At 39.3% G+C, this 20,500-nt stretch overlaps 1 protein-coding gene across 1 annotated transcript; it reads left to right on the top strand.

Annotated features, from left to right (window-relative positions):
* Positions 1–749: 749 nt before the first annotated feature.
* Positions 750–20,141, top strand: LOC117299120 (G-protein coupled receptor GRL101-like). Its single transcript, XM_033782580.1, has 17 exons — positions 750–819; positions 2,404–2,769; positions 3,214–3,327; positions 4,177–4,635; positions 5,170–5,283; positions 5,915–6,025; positions 9,728–9,862; positions 11,544–11,897; positions 12,339–12,467; positions 13,922–14,044; positions 14,467–14,584; positions 14,940–15,011; positions 16,662–16,763; positions 17,176–17,247; positions 17,611–17,682; positions 18,438–18,527; positions 18,971–20,141. Exons 1-17 carry the CDS (start codon positions 750–752, stop codon positions 20,139–20,141), a joined length of 3,672 nt encoding a protein of 1,223 aa, XP_033638471.1.
* Positions 20,142–20,500: the final 359 nt, after the last annotated feature.

Below are 20,500 nucleotides of genomic sequence, written 5' to 3'. Positions count from 1 at the left end.
TACTGAAAGTGTTTTTCTAACTTACAGCTACCGTATAATAGCGTATTGGCCCCGTTTATGCGAATCGATTTAAAACAAAATTGGGTTCGCAGGAGGATTATTACGATGTCAAATGCAGTTTTTATTTCAATCGTCGTAAGGCACCCTCTTAGTAGGCTACTACATGTGACCGTCGGCAATACGCTGCCGCGCGCTATGCAATTGTTAGACTATCGTATGACATACGTTGTAAACGCAGGCAACATGCACGCTGCGCATTCGTTGGTGTTCATATGGATACAGTGTCTCAACCGTATGGAAACGTTATATGCAATGGTATGTAAACGTCCAACTCGTTATGAACACGCTTTGTGTACGGTCAAAATATGAAGAAAAAAAATACAGTTCAGCGTACGCCAACAATTTACAGAAGTTTTCATACGTCAGCATACGCTGGCTTAAACGTCAATGTGTGACAGGGCCTCGACACAGATACAGCTACTGATGTTGCTACTGTTTACTGCGACTGTACGAAAAATTACGAAGTTGTTAGATTCAGGGTCACCTTACATCCCTTCACAAGAATCATTCACAACATCACACAACAATCCTCGCGTGAGTGTGTCCATCTCCTCGCACTCAACAAAATTTTAAAACAGTTTAAGTGACCCCAGGAAAACTCAACTGTTTCTTCATGTCTACTTAGGTCTACTTTTTTTCTTACAGCCCATCGTACCTTTTTACAAATGAGCTAAGTGACGTTTGACATCATGGACAGAGCCGCATCCTTTATTTGCATTCTTCTAGCGTGGAGCTCACTATCTCATGTGGCCAAGTCAGGTAAGTAATTGTTTTGAATTAACACTACGAACAAAAATACAAGACACTCGTTGGCTCCCCTTTAAAACCCTTTAAGAGGGCAAAAGAAGTGAATTATTGGGTGACATTGGTGAAGCACGGAGACAAGGAGGAGGAGGGGGAGAAGGATAGAGAACGAGGAAGGATAAGAGGGGAGGGATTGGGGAGGATGGAAGGGGAAAGAGGAGGATGGGGAAGCAAGGATGACAACTAAAATTGATTATATAACTGACATACAGATCATTTTCATTTGATTAGTGGAACTTACTTCACGTGACATGCACTATTACTCCCATCCGCACCGGCGATCAAAAAGACCTATTCGCCCATGGGGAATAGCATTTCCCATTCAACAGTTAGGATCTTCCTTGTTCCCAATGTTTTTGAGCAGTACAGCGCCGCAGCGCCGCTGCTAAAACAAAGGAGCACCTGTGCAAAAGGCTGTGATCCGATTGGTGCATTCTTGCCACTACGCAGCGCTATATGATTTTTGGTTGACAGTAACTTGTGTGATTTGTCATAATGCTATACTTTTAAAATACATCAAATGACAAGGATCTATATCTCAGTTATGTAAAATAAATAATGAGTGGCTTTAATTCGTGGAATGGAAGGAATACTATCGCTCGGTAAAATGTGGACTGTTCCATTTTACTCGGCTTACGCGGCTTCGCCTTGCGATAATATTCCTCCCATTCCACTCTGAGCTACTCAATATTTGTATACTATTCTACGATGGTTTGTAGTCCCTTGACACCATCAGGAAACTCAATTACTAACGCAATGGTACTGTTTTAAACAGTACGTTTATATAAGTGATCACTTGTGGGGGGTTATAATAATAAACGGTCATGTATATGTAAAGAGAGACGGGAAGGTGAGAGACGGTCCTCCACTCAATAAAGGACGAGCATTCGCCAATTAATACATTTCGATAACATTAAATTCACAAGCCAATGACGTTTATATGATAATCTCTTCTATACAGGTTTTAATACTTCCAACCCATAGAAAACATACACAAAGTTACAACACTACAGTATACACTGCATGTAGCCTATATTATTACATAGTGCACAGAGTTCACATAAAGGTCAGCACACACAGAGGCTAGTGGACGCACGTGTGACGGTGCTGCCTGGCATACACACATGGTTTTACAAATAAAACGATCCAAATAGAGAGCTACAAAATTACAATAATTTGGGCATAAATGTGGGACTAAACACAGAATAATACTCACCAATATCTATTAGACCTTATTCCTTCCAGATAATAGCCATGCTCCCTATAAAAAAAGGGAGAATGACAATAAATTAGTTGCTCTTCCAAGTCGAAGCTATAGAAAAAGAGGGTGATTGTCACGTGACAATACTGAAAGTTAACTTTGAACAAGTCCAACACTGAGGGCGCACTTGGTGGGTCCCTACATATATAAGACTAATAAAAGTATGAGTACATGCATGTATTTTTCTGTATAAACTCATGAAATTTTTCCAGCAATTGAAACCCAGAGTGCATGTTGACGAACACTTTTATATTTAGTTTGATTTTTTATTCTTTCAGAATCGCTGTGCGGCTCGCCGTATATCAACGTAACTGACGACGTCATGATAGAACTAAGTATTATAAGTCCTAGGTCACACATTTTCACATGTGTATGGCTGATTACTAGTAGTCCTGAGTTGATAACAACGATCAATTTGACTAGCTTGAGTTCTGCACCGGGCCAACAGATCTTAATTGGAAAAGGACACAACCGTTCAGATGCATCGTCTTTGGTGGATGAAGTTTATAAGCAGAATCATCATGTTAAGCTAGTTTTCGTCAAGACAAATGAAATTTGGATTCAATTCTCATCTCAGTTGTTTCATGGGTATTCCGGTAACGAGACCATAGTTCTGTTTGCGCAGAACTATACTGGATGGAAAGGTACACTGTTGTGTGATATTTTGATTAATTTTTAAAAAGGGATACAAGGTGACCCTGAATCTGACTTTGTATTTTTTTGATAAACCCCATTTTAATTTGAATGATTGGTTTTTACTCTTAAGGCTTGGTCCCACTGCAGCGATAACGAGAATGATAACGATAACGACGCAAAGAGAACGTACTCATTCGGTTGAACGAGCGTGTGCGTATTCTTCGTGGAGCAATTCAACCAATAGAATGCGTTCTCTTTGCGTCGAGATCGTTATCGTTTTCGTTATCGCTGCAGTGTGGCTCGGCCCTTACGCTGGTATGTCTTTGCACTGTAGCGCTGTGAAGTTGTCCGTTGTTCTGCACGGAAATGTAGTATTTGAAAGCTCATGCTTTTGAGAATTAGGCCGATTATAATTAAAGTATTCATTTGAAATTTCGCTTGATTTGATTCAGCGGAATGCGATGGAAATCAGATACTGTGTTTGCCTAATTTGAAGTGCCTGTCGACCGATGCTGTTTGCAATGGTGTGTTCGACTGCTCAAACTACATCGACGAAATCGGTTGCGGTAAGTTACCAATATATTTAACAACTCTTAGTTTTCTGTTGTTATTATTACAAGTGCTGTTGGTGTGTGTAGTGTTGGTTGTACCCATATGCACCGATGTGTGTTAGCACTGTATTAATGGTTTATCAAAACACGCCATGCATAGAATGAACTGCACAGTGTGTGTACATCACATTAAAATACCTTATAATTATAAAATACAGAGTTTAGATTCTTCGTTTAATAGTCATCTAATTTAATAATCAAGTTTCTACGGGGGACTAGTTGAAATCAAAGGAGACAAATGTACAGTACATGCTGACATGATTTCCACTGTTCCTGTCTTTGGTATATACTAGTCAGCTCATGTACCTTGATATCCTAAGCTGGGCCATGCCACGCGTCCTAGAGAGGGTTTCAAACAAAATAAGGGGTAAGGTGGTTTGGTTAGTAAGGGCAGGAGAAAGTTTGCCAGCATCCATGTACAAAATCAGTCTTTTATTTGGCAATTAATGTGTTGTGTCCTTGGTTAAATACAAGTGCGCCCTCTAGTATTAAGTTTGTTTGGGGTTACGCCATGTTGGATGGTTGGGTTGTTTTACATGACATGAGGTGAGCATGATAGCATACTGTTAACTAACTTCTCTGCGTCCTTGTTAATTCCTTACTGACTACACTAAATAATGGTAGACAAACCAAATTATACCAAACATGTCATGGTATCCTACGCTTGACCTGGCCATCCGTCCAAGGCTTAACACTGGTTCAGTTTTATTTACACGCATTCAATTTCACGCTTTTCCCCAAATCCACTTTTCCCCAAATCCACTGAATCTAAACTCTACTAATTTTGATGAGATTTGATTTCAGACGTATGTGGAAGTCGCAGCGTTTTCTTAAATTGGAACGAGCCAATGACAATTTGGACCAAGATAAACCCAAATGCACAGTTTGTTGCAATTTTCCCCGGAGGGTATCCAGATGGACTCGAGTCCTCAAAACCCACACCACTTCACAACTTGCATGTAAATCAGGACACAGGGTCAGCCCGTATCGACTGCGTCTGGGCAATACATGCGCCTAATGGGACAAAGATTAAACTTGAAGTGTTTTACTACAAAGGAGAAGGCATGCTCCTCAGCGTTTTTGACGGGAATGATCCTGTCGATGGAACACCAATCCTGGTCAAAGACTCACCGCCCCTTTATTACGAGGGTCCAGTGTCTGTGCTTTCTCACCAGCCACAAATGACGATTGTTCTAAGAAGTATGAAGGAATCATCATACATCAGTGAAGTGAGACTCGTCTTGACACCTTACGAAACCATTGGTAAGATAAGAAAATAACTCAAATCGGTTCATTTTATTTTTAATTGTCCTGCCATGGAGAAAAAATGCCTTTGCATACACACAATCAAAACCATATACTACTGAAAGATAGATAAATTAATCAATAAACCACATAGTATAAACCACAATGGAATCAAATGGAAGCGAGTGATTGATGTAAATAACGTCTGGGGTGAGAAGACTGACAGCGTATGATTTTGTGTGTGTTTTTAAATGCAAGTCGCCAGACACACAAGGCTTGAAGGCGTGTGGGCTCGTTTACTTTATTCCAGAGGCCCCTGCCACCTACTCATAAGGCTGAAACATGGTTACCATCTTTACAGTCCATTTTGATGTAGGGTTGGGTATCATCGATCCGAAGGCTGGCTGTAAGTACAGAAAGCACTACATTTTAAACGCTCGACCATGACACGCCTGTAGGGGTTGAGGTACCTAGCGTCCCAAACGTCCTTCATTAAGTCTAGTAGATTGAAGGAACTTCTAAATGTTATTGTTCAATTACATCCACTTTCAGACTGTAAAGATGAGGAGTACAGATGTTCGTTTGGTGTAGAGTGCCTCCAGTCCACCTCTCAAGTCTGTGATGGGGTTAGAGATTGCACTTTCAGTGAGGACGAGTTTGGTTGTGGTAAGTACGTACCACGCAAAAACGTGTACACATACTGTATCACCATGAAGCTTAAAGGCCTGCTTGAACGAAAATGTCAAGTCGTGAACTTTGCTGAATTCCACTTAAAATGTTTTTGATGAATAAGGAAATCGAGTCATATGATTATAATTAGGTTTCAATTGTGTAAAAAAAACAATCATTTTGTATGCCCTTGTCCAGAGCTTTTCTGCGAGATTTGCGAAAAGCCCCGTTACGTAATCACTCTCAAAACGTCATAAGTAGATAAAGCCGCTTTGTTGCAGCGTGGATGTATAACAAAGCAAACTCCCACAAATGACGTCAGCGGCATTGTCCTTTGACGCCCGCTCTCAACGGCAGAAGTGTTTTTAGTTTTTCAAAAAACCTTTAGGTAGGGGCCTGATTTTTTACTCGATAATTACGAAAAGTTCAGAAGTGTACACATATCAAAATTACATTAAAATGGTGAACAAGCGCATTATAAACAAGTAAAAATACAATTTCTGTTGAAAACATTCCGCTCAGGTAGCTGTTTAAACACCTCACAATTAGACTTCGGTAGAGCTTTTCAAAAACTAAGGTGGCGTTTTGTCTACTTGACATGTTGTTGTTGTTGTTGTTGTTGTAACAGGTGATTGCGATTCGTTGAAAGCAAGCTGCACTTCTGGAGAATGCATACGCCCAAGCCAAATATGTGACGGTCATTTCGACTGCGTCGATTATACAGATGAAATGATGTGTGGTAAGGATATTTGAGTTTATGCTGCAATGTCTTGTGCTTGTGTACGAGTCAATGGAGACTGATGGATTTCGTATATCGAACCATCACGGGACGGCAGACGGCCTTAACCCGCTGCTGGCTGCCCACCGGTCTGCAGCCTGTACACCAAAAACGTGATTTATGTTTATAAGTTGTACATCTGGGGTTGCCGCCGCCGCCGCGTGCGCCTTGATTAAAGGCTAGCTGCAGACCCGTGGGGCACCCGTGTAAATCAGACATTCATAAATACCCCAGACAGTTTTTCTACTCATATTGGTGGAGAGCGCGTCACGTGGGTGTGCATAAACCTTTTGTTAATGACCGGTCAAAAGCGTTATTCATGGACGTGACACGCGACATTGCACCTGTTCTTATAAGACAGTTTCTTCATTCCTATTGGTCGAGAGCAACGGCTGAAACAGTTGTGCCACATCACGCGATACGCGCGACGCCCACAGCATTTCATTATAAGGAGTTGTTTACGCGAGGGCAGCGGAGGGCTCTACCACTTCGAAGCTGGAGGGGTGTTGTGTTGAAAGAAATCATTTAACAATTATAACTTTTGCATTTATTTCATTTTTTTACCAACAAGTGATGATGTTTTTGACCGAAAGGGTATTTATGAATGGGAACCAAGGTGTGTTGAATCGGTTTTCAACAAGGTGTGTTGAATCGGTTTTCAACAAGTAGTTTAAACAGCCATTTTCATGTTCAAATACACAAAAAATCTTCTGCCCCACACTTTCTCCAATTACTTTCCTTCTGTCAGCAACACGCACCTTTATAACACACGCTCCTGTAACAATCTCTATATCCCTTATATCCCTTTTGCACGTACTTCTTACACAATGAACACTCTTTGCTATCATGGGCCCCGCCTCTGGAATTCAATTGATAGGCGAATTCGCTCGCAGTCCTCTGTTGGTCGATTCAAAGCCTCCTTCAAAAAACACATTGTCTCCCATTATGTAACATAGTTGTGATTCTGTCATTATTTTGGTTTAGTTCTATCGTCGTGGCCGTCTTCTCGTATTTGTATTGTTTGTTTGTTTGAGGTGTTAGTTTGAGGTGTTTGTTTGTCTGGTTGGGTGTTTTGTTTTTTTGCGTTTCGTTTATCCGTCTCATTCTGATGTTATTGTTGTTGCTATACGCTTTGTTTTATAATTTAAATGATCTTATTACCTTCCTTTGTTTTGTAAAAGGCATCCCAGCTTACAAGCTTTGCTTTAATGGGCCATGCCTCCATACAGTTTTCAGTCTTGAAACATCCTATTGTTTGTATTTGTATATTGTGTTTGTATGGAAATAAATGTTGATTGATTGAGTAACTACCAATAGTGTCCAGTGCCTTTTAACGACATTTCAGTTTCGTTACTATCAAACATTACAGATACGTGTGGCCCTTCTGAGATTCTGTTGACTCTATATTCACAAATACTCCTTGTACTCGAGCTTTCTCCAGATCTTTGGTACCATGGATTATTTGGCGATGGTATCAACACTATTCAAAGAGGCGAAAGACTTGCAAAGGGTTTGAGCTGTGTATGGCTTTTGAAAGGACCAAATGGAACAAGCTTCCAAATTGAACTTATTAGTTTTGATGCAGACGATATGATATTGATAATTCTAAATGGACACGAACTCGTCAATGCAACTAAAGCGTTAGTTGTACATTCAGGTGATTATCCTAACGGGAAAGTGTTTGTAGACTCAATATATTCAACGATGACGATTGTTGTCAAAAGTAAAACGGCAAGTTCTACCTTAAGAGAGTTTTTATTGCGAGTTACAGCAACTGACATTAAAGGTAGGATCTTATACAGACATTGTTTCATTTTTTGTATGTGAGATTTTGGGTTACTTTAGGTGGCAGCATACTTATCATGTAAATATATTGCTCTTGGAAATGAGAGCATGCTTGTAACTACGTAAACAATTGAAAGTAACCTGGTAAGGCCGCTGCTGCCACCTAGTATTCAAAAATCTCCAATCGACGAATTTAACTTGCATCGGGGATAAAGCTTATTACATGTTCTACTGTGGCGTGTCATGGCCGAGCGGTTAAGACACTTGCTACGTAAAATTGGGGAGATAATGTTTTTTGCTCTACCGGCCATGCTTCGGACTGATGACACCCAAGCTTACATTCGTATGGACTGTAAAATGGGTAACCCTGTATGAGCCCTAGGAGTAGGTGGCAACGGCCTCTGGAAAAAAACATAAATTGTCGCGGTCATGGTCATGGTCATGGTCCTGGTCATGGTCATGGTCATGGTCATGGCTTTTACTTTCAATATGGTTGTTAGTTGGATTCATGAATTCCAGGGTCATAAATTACGTTAGACTAAAATAATAAACCCACACATTACAACCATCTTATGATTAAACACATTTTATTGCATTTCAGACTACTGTGGTTCACCAAACATTCTAGTTGGAACAACTCCAGTCAGTCTGACGTCACCAGGCTATCAGCGGACAAGATATCAGGTTTTATTAGATTGCTGGTGGGAAATCTTGGCTTCAGACTTGGTATCTGTGGTGACGGTGTCCGTACAATATTTTTACATTGAAAAGAATCCTACTTTTCTTTACATGAATGGCACCCTTCTTGATGGACACACAGCGTCCTTTCAACTAAGTGGAACCACACAACTGAAAGCTATTTCATTTACCTCATCGGAGACAATTTATGTCCGTTTCAAAAATGACCACTACTACTTGAATTCAATATTTGGATTCATTCTACAACTTGAAGGCACCAATGGTAATACGCTGAATGTTTTAAACACAATATTGAAGTTCAATTATAGAATAAACATTGTCTTATTTTAATGTTTGAGAAGTGATGTTTAATGGAATCGTTTGTGTATTATTCTTAAAACACTTCTTTCAAAGAATGAACCTGACATGTTTTCGAGAGTGACTTGCGCTGCTTCCAACAAACCTTAAGAAACATGCTAAAAGAAGAGGTTGGACACGTCGACATTCACTCTATACTATAGGCAAAAGAAGCGATCAATATTGTTAATAGGTTTGTTTTTTATAACGTTAATGGAATTAGGTTAACCTAAACTTCAATAACTTATGATCCAGATTAAATATACAAAATTAAGAACACCAATTAGAGTAATGAAAAAAACCATGTCATATTTTCATAATATCTAATATTGAAACACCTTATTTTAACCGTTTTGTCGAAAATGACGAATGAGCCAAACAGCCATGCAAAATTACTGTGTGTTTTGTGTTTATCTCATTCTTATTTCAAATGTACGGTCAATAGTATTTAACAAAATTATTAAACATTATTAATCTAAAAACCTCCTTTGATAAAACCTTAATAATCAAACGACCTCCAGATCGTAAAAACGGGGGAAATAGATTTGCCTTTTTTGTGTAGTATTTGTCACCTCGTTAAAAAAAGTCATACCTGTGTTTTCGTCCACCATGCTACTCCAAATAAATCACTGAATAAACAAAATTATTGTAAATTTAGTGAATGACTGGTGTACTAGTGTAGTGTACTAGTTTACTAGGAAACTACTGTGCTTATAAGGTCCTGTTCACATCAACATGAATTTGTAGAAACGGAAGAACATACTTCGGATTTTGTGAGTTCGATGAATTTGTCAATTCGTAAAAATATTCAATGGTAACAATATTGCACATTTTGCATAATAGATACAACTTCTTGTCACTCGGAGGATGAGTTCGATTGTAGGAATGGGATTTGCGTCGCTGCAGAAGCAAGATGTGATGGTAATCCTGACTGCCGATTCCGTCCAGAAAGCTCATCTGCAGATGAAGAGGATTGTGGTGAGGACCAAAGTTGATGTTGAAGTTGCATTATTTCTGGAGTTTCAAAAGCTTAAAGCTGTATCTAGAGAATTTTGATCCAGAATGCCGCAGCATTTAACTACAATATAACGTGTCATTTAGGCTGTGTTCACCCAGTATACAATTGTTGCACACTGTGACGCGGGGTCCATGGCGTGTTGTACACCCGAGGGGGAAAATGGCACCCGAGGCGAAGCTGAGGGTGCAATTTCCACTCGAGGGTGTTCAAAACCCATGATCCCCAGTCACAGCGTGCAACACTTGTTTTGTTATACCTTTGTTATTCCTCTTCTCGAAGTTCTATTGTCATCTTCAAACGTTATTACGACGGTATATTCATTATTTAGTAAGCAGACGAACAAGAAACAAGTCCTCGAATCCGCACTGAGTTGTTTCGTACACAGCGCTGGAAATTGACCAACGGGAACGATCAAAGTGATGTCCTTTTCAAACCAATCACTTTTTGATCAATGGGCCATATTTTTGACCGCGTGAGGGCGCTCTCAATCACTTCCGGGGGTATATTCATTCATACCCAAAACAATTTTTAAAGATTGGAACACATTATAACCACAGACATCTAATCCATCACAGACAATAAGACTTTTAAAGGAGCCGTTATAATCCACCTCTAAAGCAAATTGAAACTACGGCGCAACAAAAGTGACAGAACGCCTATTAATTTGTGCAGGGCGAATCGCGTGTACCCCCGGAAGTGATCAAAATACTATTTATAGCGCCCTCGCGCGGTCAAAAATAAGGGGCATTAAACTTCACGGTTTGTTGACGAGGTATAACAATGTAGACGCCGTTCGTTAAAGGCAGTGGACACTATTGGTAACTACTCAAACTAATTATAAGCATAGAACCTTTCCTGGTGACGAGTAATGGGGAAAGGTTGATGGTCTAAAACATTGAGGGAAACGGCTCCCTCTGAAGTGCAATAGTTTTCGAGAAAGAAGTAAATTTCCACGAATTTGATTTCAAGACCTCAGTTTTAGAACTTGAGGTCTCGAAATCAACCATCTAAACGCACACAACTTCGTGTGACAGGGGTGTTTTTTCTTTCATTATTATCTCGCAAGTTAGATGACCGATTGAGCTCAAATTTTCACAGGTTTGTTATTTTATGCATATGTTGAGATACACAAACTGTAAAGGCTAGTCTTTGACACTTACTAATAGTGTCCACTGCCTTTAATAATAATTCTTGCAGTTCTTGACCATGTTGTAAACCCTGACGTCATCTGTCTATCTTCTTCTCCGTCCAACTGTTTTCGATCCATTATTCTTGTTGTCAAACTGTTGTCATTTCTTCGGATATTGTGTCCAGCCCACCTCCATTTTGCTTGTTTTATTGTCCTTATGATGTCTCTCAAGCCCGGTTCATACTTCCTAAGAATGCAAATGCGAAGCGAATTTGACGTAAATTTGACGTCTCAACCCTCCTTTCACAACGATATTCACAAGTGAGTTGAGCAGCTCAACTCAGTGTGAATTTCGTGAAGTTAAACGAACGCAACCGCTGTGTTTAATTTGGTTTCAGAGTATTGTGTTTGCGTCATACAATAATCCGGATGTCGTTGGTTCGAATCCCACTCTAGTCAATTCTTTGTTTAACCCCAAAAAAACATTCTTATCTTCCTGTAATTTGTTCAAGGTGCTTGTGGTGTGACCAACATTCACGTTGGAAACTACCCAAAAACCTTCAACTTAACCAGCTACCCAATCAGCTATCCTCCGTCTCTTGACTGCAACTGGAAGATCATTGCTCTGGCCTTCGGGTCAACTGTACACATCGGAATAAGTGACTTTTCGACAGAAGACGGGAAAGACATAGCTGTTCTTAAAGGCATCAATCTCTACGGAGAAACTGTGTCATTTGTGCTGACTGGGTCCGTCGATAAACTGCTATCTGTAGCATTGAATTCATCGCACGAAGTGACTTTCAACTTTAGAAGTGATGCATATTTTAGTGGGCGAGGGTTTCTTCTTGATCTTTATAGCAGCAATGGTAAATTCTCTTACGAGCTTTTTCACTACATCTACCGGTTTTGGGCGCGGTACGGGCACATTTGTATATTTCCTCAAAGAATTTTATTGTACGGCGTTGCTGACTTCAAAACGTTGACTTTTCTTTAGTAATCAATGACATTATGGTCAGAAGAAGGAATATCCCATGTTTAACCTCAAGCATTGATAACAGCATCCGGTAGGTACTTGTTTTACGGAGAAATCGGCTGCCATCGATCCATGCAGCGCAAAGACCAAGTTGTCCCTGGAAAAACACGAACTACATGTTTTTAGTAACATCTTCGCCCGCTTTAATAGCAACTTTTTCAAGGATCAATTCTTTATTTAGGTTATTAGATATTATAATACTTCATTGATGTTTGTGAAACAATTGTGTTAAAAAAACTAAATAACTATACATAAATATAACCCGTTATTCAAGGTACTGTTAACACATCTTGTCCTGACCCCGATGTCTATGATTGTGAAGACGGCTCTTGTTTGAATCGAAGCGCAAGATGTGACGGTTTTAAAGATTGCCAAATCAGTGGTGCAGACGAAGTTGATTGTGGTAAGAACTTTACCCTTGTACTCACTTGAAGCTACAAGTAGTACTGTAGTTGTCTCCTAAATTTATCCGCCAGGATAAAGACAGGTACTTGCTTTTCTGAAACAGTGATTTTATTCAATAAAACGTGCAGTGAGGTTAGCTTTCATATATGTCAGTCTACCGCAGTACACTAATCTCCTTTTTTTATTTATCTGCAGGGATATGCATATTTTTTTTTTCATGCGTGACCTCCATATTAATTAGTCAAAAGGGCTTCTGGAATTCGGTCATTTCCAGCCTTTTCTGAAAAGTCTCAACCAAAATAATGTACCAGTAAATTGAAACGAAGAGCATATCTGTCGTTATGTATAAAAAAATCGGTGCAACTCAAATTTTAAAAAGAGAAATTTGTACGTCAAAGATGGCTTCAAAAACAGAGAAAACAAGTCACAAAAACATGGAAAATGTTCCCGTTATGAATGTCGGCAACAGTCCTCATTTTAGTACGTATGGAAATTACAGCGATATCCACCGTTAATCAAAATCTCACATTACGAAAAAGTTAACTATTAGTCAGAATGATTTTCCTGCACGGGTGATTGGCTGAGGATGACAATATCGACTGATATGGCAGCATGCTGTTTTTCGTTGGTATGGTACCCCGACGACAAAGCCTAAGTAAGTCAATGACAAAATCGCTCGTCTATACCATGGGCTGAATTAGGAATCAGCTCATGGTATAAGACGGGCGCTTTTGTTATTGACTAACTTACGCTTGGTGGTCGAGGTACCATACCAATGAAAAACAGCAATCTGCATGCTGCCATATCAGTCTAATAGTTGATTTTTTTCGTTATTGGAGTTTTGGATTAACGGTGCAAGTCGATGTATCCTGACTGGACTAGGTACGATCCGGTCTCGCTTTTAATATTTTCGGGAAAAATATTATTTAATATATCCATATAGACTACTTTAGGACCGGTGCTGACATTCATAACGGGACAATCTGTCGTGTTTTTCTGACTTGTTTTCTTTCTTTTGGAAGCCATTTTGTACGTACAAATTTCTCTTTTTAAAATTTGAGTTGCAGCAATTTGTTTTCATACAACACGACAGATATGCTCTTCATTTCAGTGTACTTCTACATTATTTTTGTCAAAACTTTCCAGATAAGGCCGAAAAGACTGAATTTCAGAAGCCCTTTGGACTAATTAGTATTCAAACCGAGGTCATGCATGAAAAATCACGCCAACTCGCGCAGATTAATCACAAAGGAGACTTATTATATCGAGTGTACTGCGGGTAGACTAATGTGTTTTGATTGGTTCGAGCTTATTGTGGTGCAGCTGAAAAAACATCACACGTGACCAATCAAAACACAGATATGAAAAACAAGATAGCACGCCATTTTTTTCACAATTCACAACATCAAGATAACCATTTTTCGCACCTTTTTCAATTGTGTTTATTCCTAGACAATGTGACTTGTCCTGGATCTTTCCCGTGTCAGAATTCATTAGCCTGTATTCACATGTCCTCAGTCTGTGATGGCAAATTCGACTGTCCGGATGAAGATGACGAAACACCAGGAGCATGCGGTACGTTTTTTTTTTTTTTCTTTTTTTTTTTTTTTTCTAAGTGTTCTGTGGCAGCAGTGACTATTTGGGCATCTATGTCCCTGCACGTTTATCCAACGATGATTGTATCCAATGGAATCAATGGATCTGACACCGGAGACCTGTCTTTATCCTTGCGTATAAAGACAGGGACCAAGTCTATGGATAAAGGTGCTCGTAATGTGTGTGTTCTTTTACTAAATTAAAATTTATCACAAAAATGTTTAAAAAGTATTTGTACCAAAAGCTCTTGACGTATTGAGCAAACCTTAAACACATTTGTGAGTGTGTTTTTTTTCTAAATTGTAAAAAAAAATTGCTTTTCAGGAACTCGAAAGTAGGGCACTTTAATTAAACTTTCCGATCTCCTTAATATGTTTATTTTTATATTTTAATTGACATAGCTGACCGATGTCCGACAGTATGTTCTTGTATGGGCTCTGATAATGGCTATGTCATTCAGTGCATCTCGGGTTGGAATCAAGATACTGTAGGTGACATTGTTATACGAACGGCACACCTGTAAGTACACACAGCTCAACCCTCTCTACTTTTTTTTTTCTCAAACAAACAACGTACTTTCGCTTGGCCCAATTTCATGGCTCTGCTTACCGCCAAATTCTGCGCTTACGTTAACCGTTCTCCGCTCGTTAAAATGCAAACACCAAATTTCTGCACTAGCTGTGGTAAGCGTAAAATGCCTAGTAACATTGAGCACGTGCGCACACAGGCACAAATTCCCGCAAAACCGTAAAATACGCTTGATATACCTGCTTTGTAAGCGCCAATCCTTTGCTTACGTTAAGCAGAACCATGCACTTGTGCTCTGTTGTGTTACTTTTCACTAACCAAACGTGTTCTTCCTTTTTTCCTGTAGTAAACTTTCCAATGAAAAAAAAATTCAACTGAATACGGGAATCTTCAAAAGTTTGTCCTACTTGAAATCACTGTAAGTCGCTTGCTTAATAATGTAATCCTTAACTTATATTTATTTTCCCAACGTACCCATAAAGTTGTTGCTAGAGTGGAAAGGTCCGAAATGCTAAACACCTACGGAGGGCCATGGCTGTCAAAGGGGTTTTGAGTTTACATATCACAGCTATACATATCATAGCTTAAATTTCGATTTAAAACCCCAACAGGTATCATATGTTCCTTTTTTTCCAGTTGCAATACCCGGTGTGGCGGTTTCAACTTTCCGCAGTGTTCAGTTTTCCGAATGACCAAATACGGTAACATTACGTCATGCGATGCCTGCGCAGAGCAAGCAAAAGTAGTAAATTTTTAGTGGTGTATTGAGTCATCCGTGTTACTATCCGGTAGCTGTCATGGCGGCGTCTACGAGTACAACGAGCGGCGAACGCGTGGATCGTATGAGAGAATTTGGTGTGGCACAAGCAGTGTAACCGCAGTTGTACGCATGAATACGTGTAAAGATGGGGCAAGAGTATGTGACTAAACAGAAAAGAATCGTTATAATAAACAATTTGGGGTCAGTGAGAGAACTACAGTACTCGCCAGGGTACTCGCGGTGGTATTTTTGTCTGCTACGTCACCCGGAAAACTGAACACGCCGGAAAGCTTAAACCGTTCGAACAACGTGGTGAATGTCCGGCTACGTCACCCGGAAAACTGAACACGGCGGAACACTGAAACCGCCACAACGGTACAAGTCGGGCGTCCTTGAAATCGCAGACAATACAATTTCATTATCTTGGAGCGGACCCAGCGTTTTATCTTTCGTGTGAGCTGTGTTCAAACCCAACCATACCTAGCATACCAAATCTGCCCCATGGCTTAGCATTAGTGCAAACACACCCCACTCGTCTGACCCTGTGTTAAAATGTAACCGTACCAGCCATATGTTCAGGCCGTTCCGTTGAGGCCTGGCATGCAGTCTGGCCAGCTCCGTGGTTGTTAGCAAACCCTAACCCCACACCACCGTTTAACAGTCACTTGTGTGATGATTTTCGGAAGTGGTGGTACTCGCTACAGGTTTATTGGTGGTTGAAGTTTTGTTTGGTGTAGATAATGTGCAGAACTGTATACCTTTACACAAATAATAACCACTGTGAAACCGCCCACTTTTGAATGGAATGCAGCTAGCGTACACCACAATCCACGCCTAACTTGCGCGTACCGAGTATTTGCGATAAGGTCTATGATAGTCAACTTCCGATAGAGACATGTTTTATCGCAATGCAGACAAGCAGAGTATACTCAACCAAACGTCGAGAACGCACCAGTTGCTAAGACAATGCTCTCGAAATGCAAAGGTCGTGGGTTCGAGTCCCACCTGAGTAATATGCCTGTGTTTTTTTTCACAGAGGTCAGGAAAATATACAGTGCTAACACACATCGGTGTAAATTGGTAAAACCAAATGTAATACACTGGTTCTTGTTATAGCGAACACTTGTATCAACCAAAGGGAGTTTTACCTAAATTTGTACCCGCAAAAATACTTCATTGCTTTCCGATACAATGTGTTTATATTTATCTGACTTGTATGTGTCTGTAATTTTGTATGTGAGTGTATTTGGATTTGTTTGAAATCCTAATTTACACTTATATTGAACTTTGCTTTTGTACTGTATTCAGATGGTGTTTAGTTTTATTTATCCCATCTAGAGTTCTGACAAACAACAGCTTACGGGACTTAAACGCCGGCACATTCTCCGGACTCTTCAATCTCACCTCGCTGTAAGTCAGTTGCACATGGAAGTTTGAATGTTTCGAAAGTTTAATTTATCGACAATATTTTAGCAAAGGCCCATACTTTAGCGTGTAACATTGATCTTAAAAACTGAAATTTCATCTTGTTAGTTTGAGATAGTAAGGGTTTGTAGGTGCATTGTTTATTACAATAAGCCTACCTCAAGTAGCATCTAAATGGAGCATTTATTTAAATAGTGTCTGTTCCGAAACCCATATATTTCAACACCCCTTTTTTGCCACAATCCTAATATTGTTTTCCAAATCTATAAATAATACATCCCACTTCAGAAACCGCCCATTTCAACGAGGTGTCATTTACTGGAATAAACTGAATTCATTTCAATTCAATTCAATTGAAATCCTAACCCCAGTCTTCTTCTTTTCTGTACGTATCCAGGGACCTCTCACAGAATAATATTTCCAACTTTCAGAGTGACATCTTCGAGGACCTTGTCAACTTGAGAACATTGTAAGAAAACAAACATTGATTCAAACAATAGAAAATGAGTGTGGACAGCGGAGCCACGTGAAAATGGTGACGACCAGGTCGTAAAACAAACCATAGCCACTTTTAGTGGCAATGTTTTAGTGACAAAGTTAATAATTGTGTTGCTTGTTTCCGACTCTACAAACAAATATTAAATGTAATTTTGATGTTGAACAATCTTCGCAAGTTCGTTCCAAAATTCATTGGACATCTAGTTCAAAGGTTTTATAAAATAAAAAAAAAATCTGAAATGTAAATTTAGCCTAGCATATCAATAGAAGGGGAATAATATTATAGTTTGATTTGATTTGTTTGAATGTCTCTCCTTGAATTTCTCTCCAATAGGTTGGTTATGGATAACCCATTACTCTCAATAAATAGTGGAGCTTTCAACTCATTGGGCAACTTGAAAGAACTGTAAGTCAATACATGATGTTCATGGTTAAACAATAGAGGGCCAATAACCTATAATCATGTAGGTTAAAGACACTGGACACTATTGGTAACTTTCAAAGACCGGTCTTATCACTTGATGTATCTCAACATATACATAAAATAACAAAACTGAAAATTTGAGTTTAATCGGTCATCAAAGTTGCGAGATAATAATGAATGAAAAAAAAACACCCTTGTCACACGAAGTTGTGTGCTGTAAAATGCTTGATTTCGATAACTCAAATTCTAAATCTGAGGTCTCGAAATCAAATTTGTGGAAAATTACTTCTTTCTCGAAAACTACGACACTTTAGAGGGAGCCGTTTCTCACAATGTTTTATACTATCAACCTCTCCCCATTACTCGTTACCATGTGAGGTTTTATGCTGATAATTAATTTGAGTAGCTACCATTAGTGCCCACTGCCTTTAAAGCCCGCTTTACACATAGTTCAAGGCACTGGATTATTTTGCTAAATACTCTAAATATTATGTTTTTAAAAGAATACTTGGTAACAACCAATGGAGAGCTGTTGCTTAGTATACCGTTGTGAGAAACGGCTTTGACAATAAAATTACCAAAGGTGTCAGTGCCTTTAAGATTGAGCTTATTTGTGAATCAATCCTAAATACTAATCATATTAATTGTTATGCAACATTGGAAATCACCATCACTGTCACTTTTTGGCTTTGCTCTAAATCAAATTTGAATGTTATTGAATTTCATTTATCTCATAGTTTCTTGATCCGAGGTAAATGGACAAATGAAGGATCTACACTGAAGATCGATCCGGGGGCTCTTAAAGGTCTGGACAGTCTGGACAAATTGTAAGTCTTTAGGAGCTTGTGCTTAATTTCTTGCTCTGTGTTTGGTTTTGTGTTTGTGTTTTTTTGTTTTTGTTTTCTCTTTGTTGCTAGTAACTAATGTAACCTTCTCTCATATTTTGTGTATTTGATGGAGTTTCATTGGGTCACTCCCTTGCAGAAGACACTATACACACAATGGGTGACTTTATGGGGCACTGGGTGACAGCAAACTGGCAGGGTAAATCCAATGTTTTCGGTAATGTGCGCTTGCTCAGAACTATGCAAACAATGAATATTTACCTGGTAAGTCTGCTGCCACCTAGCGCTACAACAACTCATAATTATTTATAACAAAACGTGAACTTAATTGGTTATAATTCAGAGAACATCTGTATTCATCTTTTTGAATTGAGAACTGATATATACAAACCTACAATTTGAGTTAATGTTTAATTTTATTATAGGTACGTCGATGACTACCGCTTGTGCTGTATATTTGATGAAGAAGTACCATCCAAAGAGTTTGATTACTCTAAGTGTACAACCACTGAATTGCAACCACCACTAAACATCTGCGGCAGTCTGATGCGTAATGATCCACTACGAGCGTCTTTGTGGATTCTTGGGTTGAGTGCCCTCATCGGCAACTTCATGGTCATTATCTGGAGATGTAGACGGGGCAAAGAATTACGCGAGAATGAGACGCACTCATTCTTGGTTCTTAATTTAGCTATTTCTGACTTGATGATGGGGGTTTATATGTTGATTATTGCTATTGCTGATATCTTGTTGGGTAAGAGTTATTCCAGTGTTGCGAAGGAATGGCGGTCTAGTGTGGTTTGCAAGATAGCTGGGGTAGTATCAGTGATGTCTAGTGAAGCATCGGTATTTTTTGTCACCATGATCAGTCTGGACTGTTTTTTAAGCATTGTATTTCCCTTCAGCCGTCTTACCATCAGAGGAAAGATAAGCAAAGTTATTGTGGTCTTATTATGGTTAGTGTCTGCATGTATCAGTATTATCCCGACTGTGTTCAGTGGTGATACTGATTCCAAAGTCTACGGTTTGTCTGATGTGTGCATTGGTCTCCCCCTGACCACTAAGGTGTCTAGTTATTCACTTGTAGATAACTCCATCAATAGCGTGTTTGGTTCAGATTCTATCGCTATACCGGTACCTCAAACAAGAGAACCGGCTTGGATCTACTCAATCGTCTTGTTCCTTGGCGTCAACTTGTTTTGTTTTATCGTTGTGTTGAGCTGCTACATAGCAATCTTTGTCAAAGTAAAACGCTCGTCTAAGCTTGTGAAGGTAACGGCTCACCGACAAAGGGAAATTAAGATGGCGGTGAAAATGGCTCTGATAGTCGGTACTGACTTCGCATGTTGGATGCCTGTGATCATCATGGGAATTCTATCCCAGGCTGAGATTGTGGAAATTGGTCCTGATATGTACGCCTGGACTGTTGTGTTCATTCTCCCAATAAACTCCTCCCTAAACCCGTATCTCTACACATTCTACTCTAAAATCACTGCACAGAGAGATACAAAGAAGCTTCAGCCAAACATGGAAATGAAAAAACACAAGACATCCAGCGAGACTTTAGACACTCGTATTTCTAAACAGAAAGAGTAGGCCCTCTAACCAGGCAAAATCCAAAGATACCCCAAATTTCTTTAAAATGGAGTAAGATCAAACCTTATTCCCTTGAAAATTCAGTTACTGCATCGATGTGATCTAAATCCTTTACATAAAATTTTGACCATGATAAAAATATAATAATATTATTAATAATAAAGACTAGTAGTTAAAACAAATCCTAAACCCCTCGATGGATTGCTATTAATTATCTACACATTTTTTGAAATGTCTTATCTAACTTACTGAAAGTGTGACCTCATTTGACATTGACTTCCATTTCAAACCAAGAGGTGAACTTTGACATTTCAAACATTCATAACCCCTAAATTTATATCATATATCAGACATTGTGT

Source organism: Asterias rubens, chromosome 14 (genome assembly GCF_902459465.1).
Source record: "Asterias rubens chromosome 14, eAstRub1.3, whole genome shotgun sequence".
Taxonomy (NCBI): Eukaryota; Metazoa; Echinodermata; class Asteroidea; order Forcipulatida; family Asteriidae; genus Asterias; species Asterias rubens.
The sequence above is the reverse complement of the archived record's forward strand: the minus strand, read 5'-3'. Positions and strand labels throughout refer to the sequence as shown.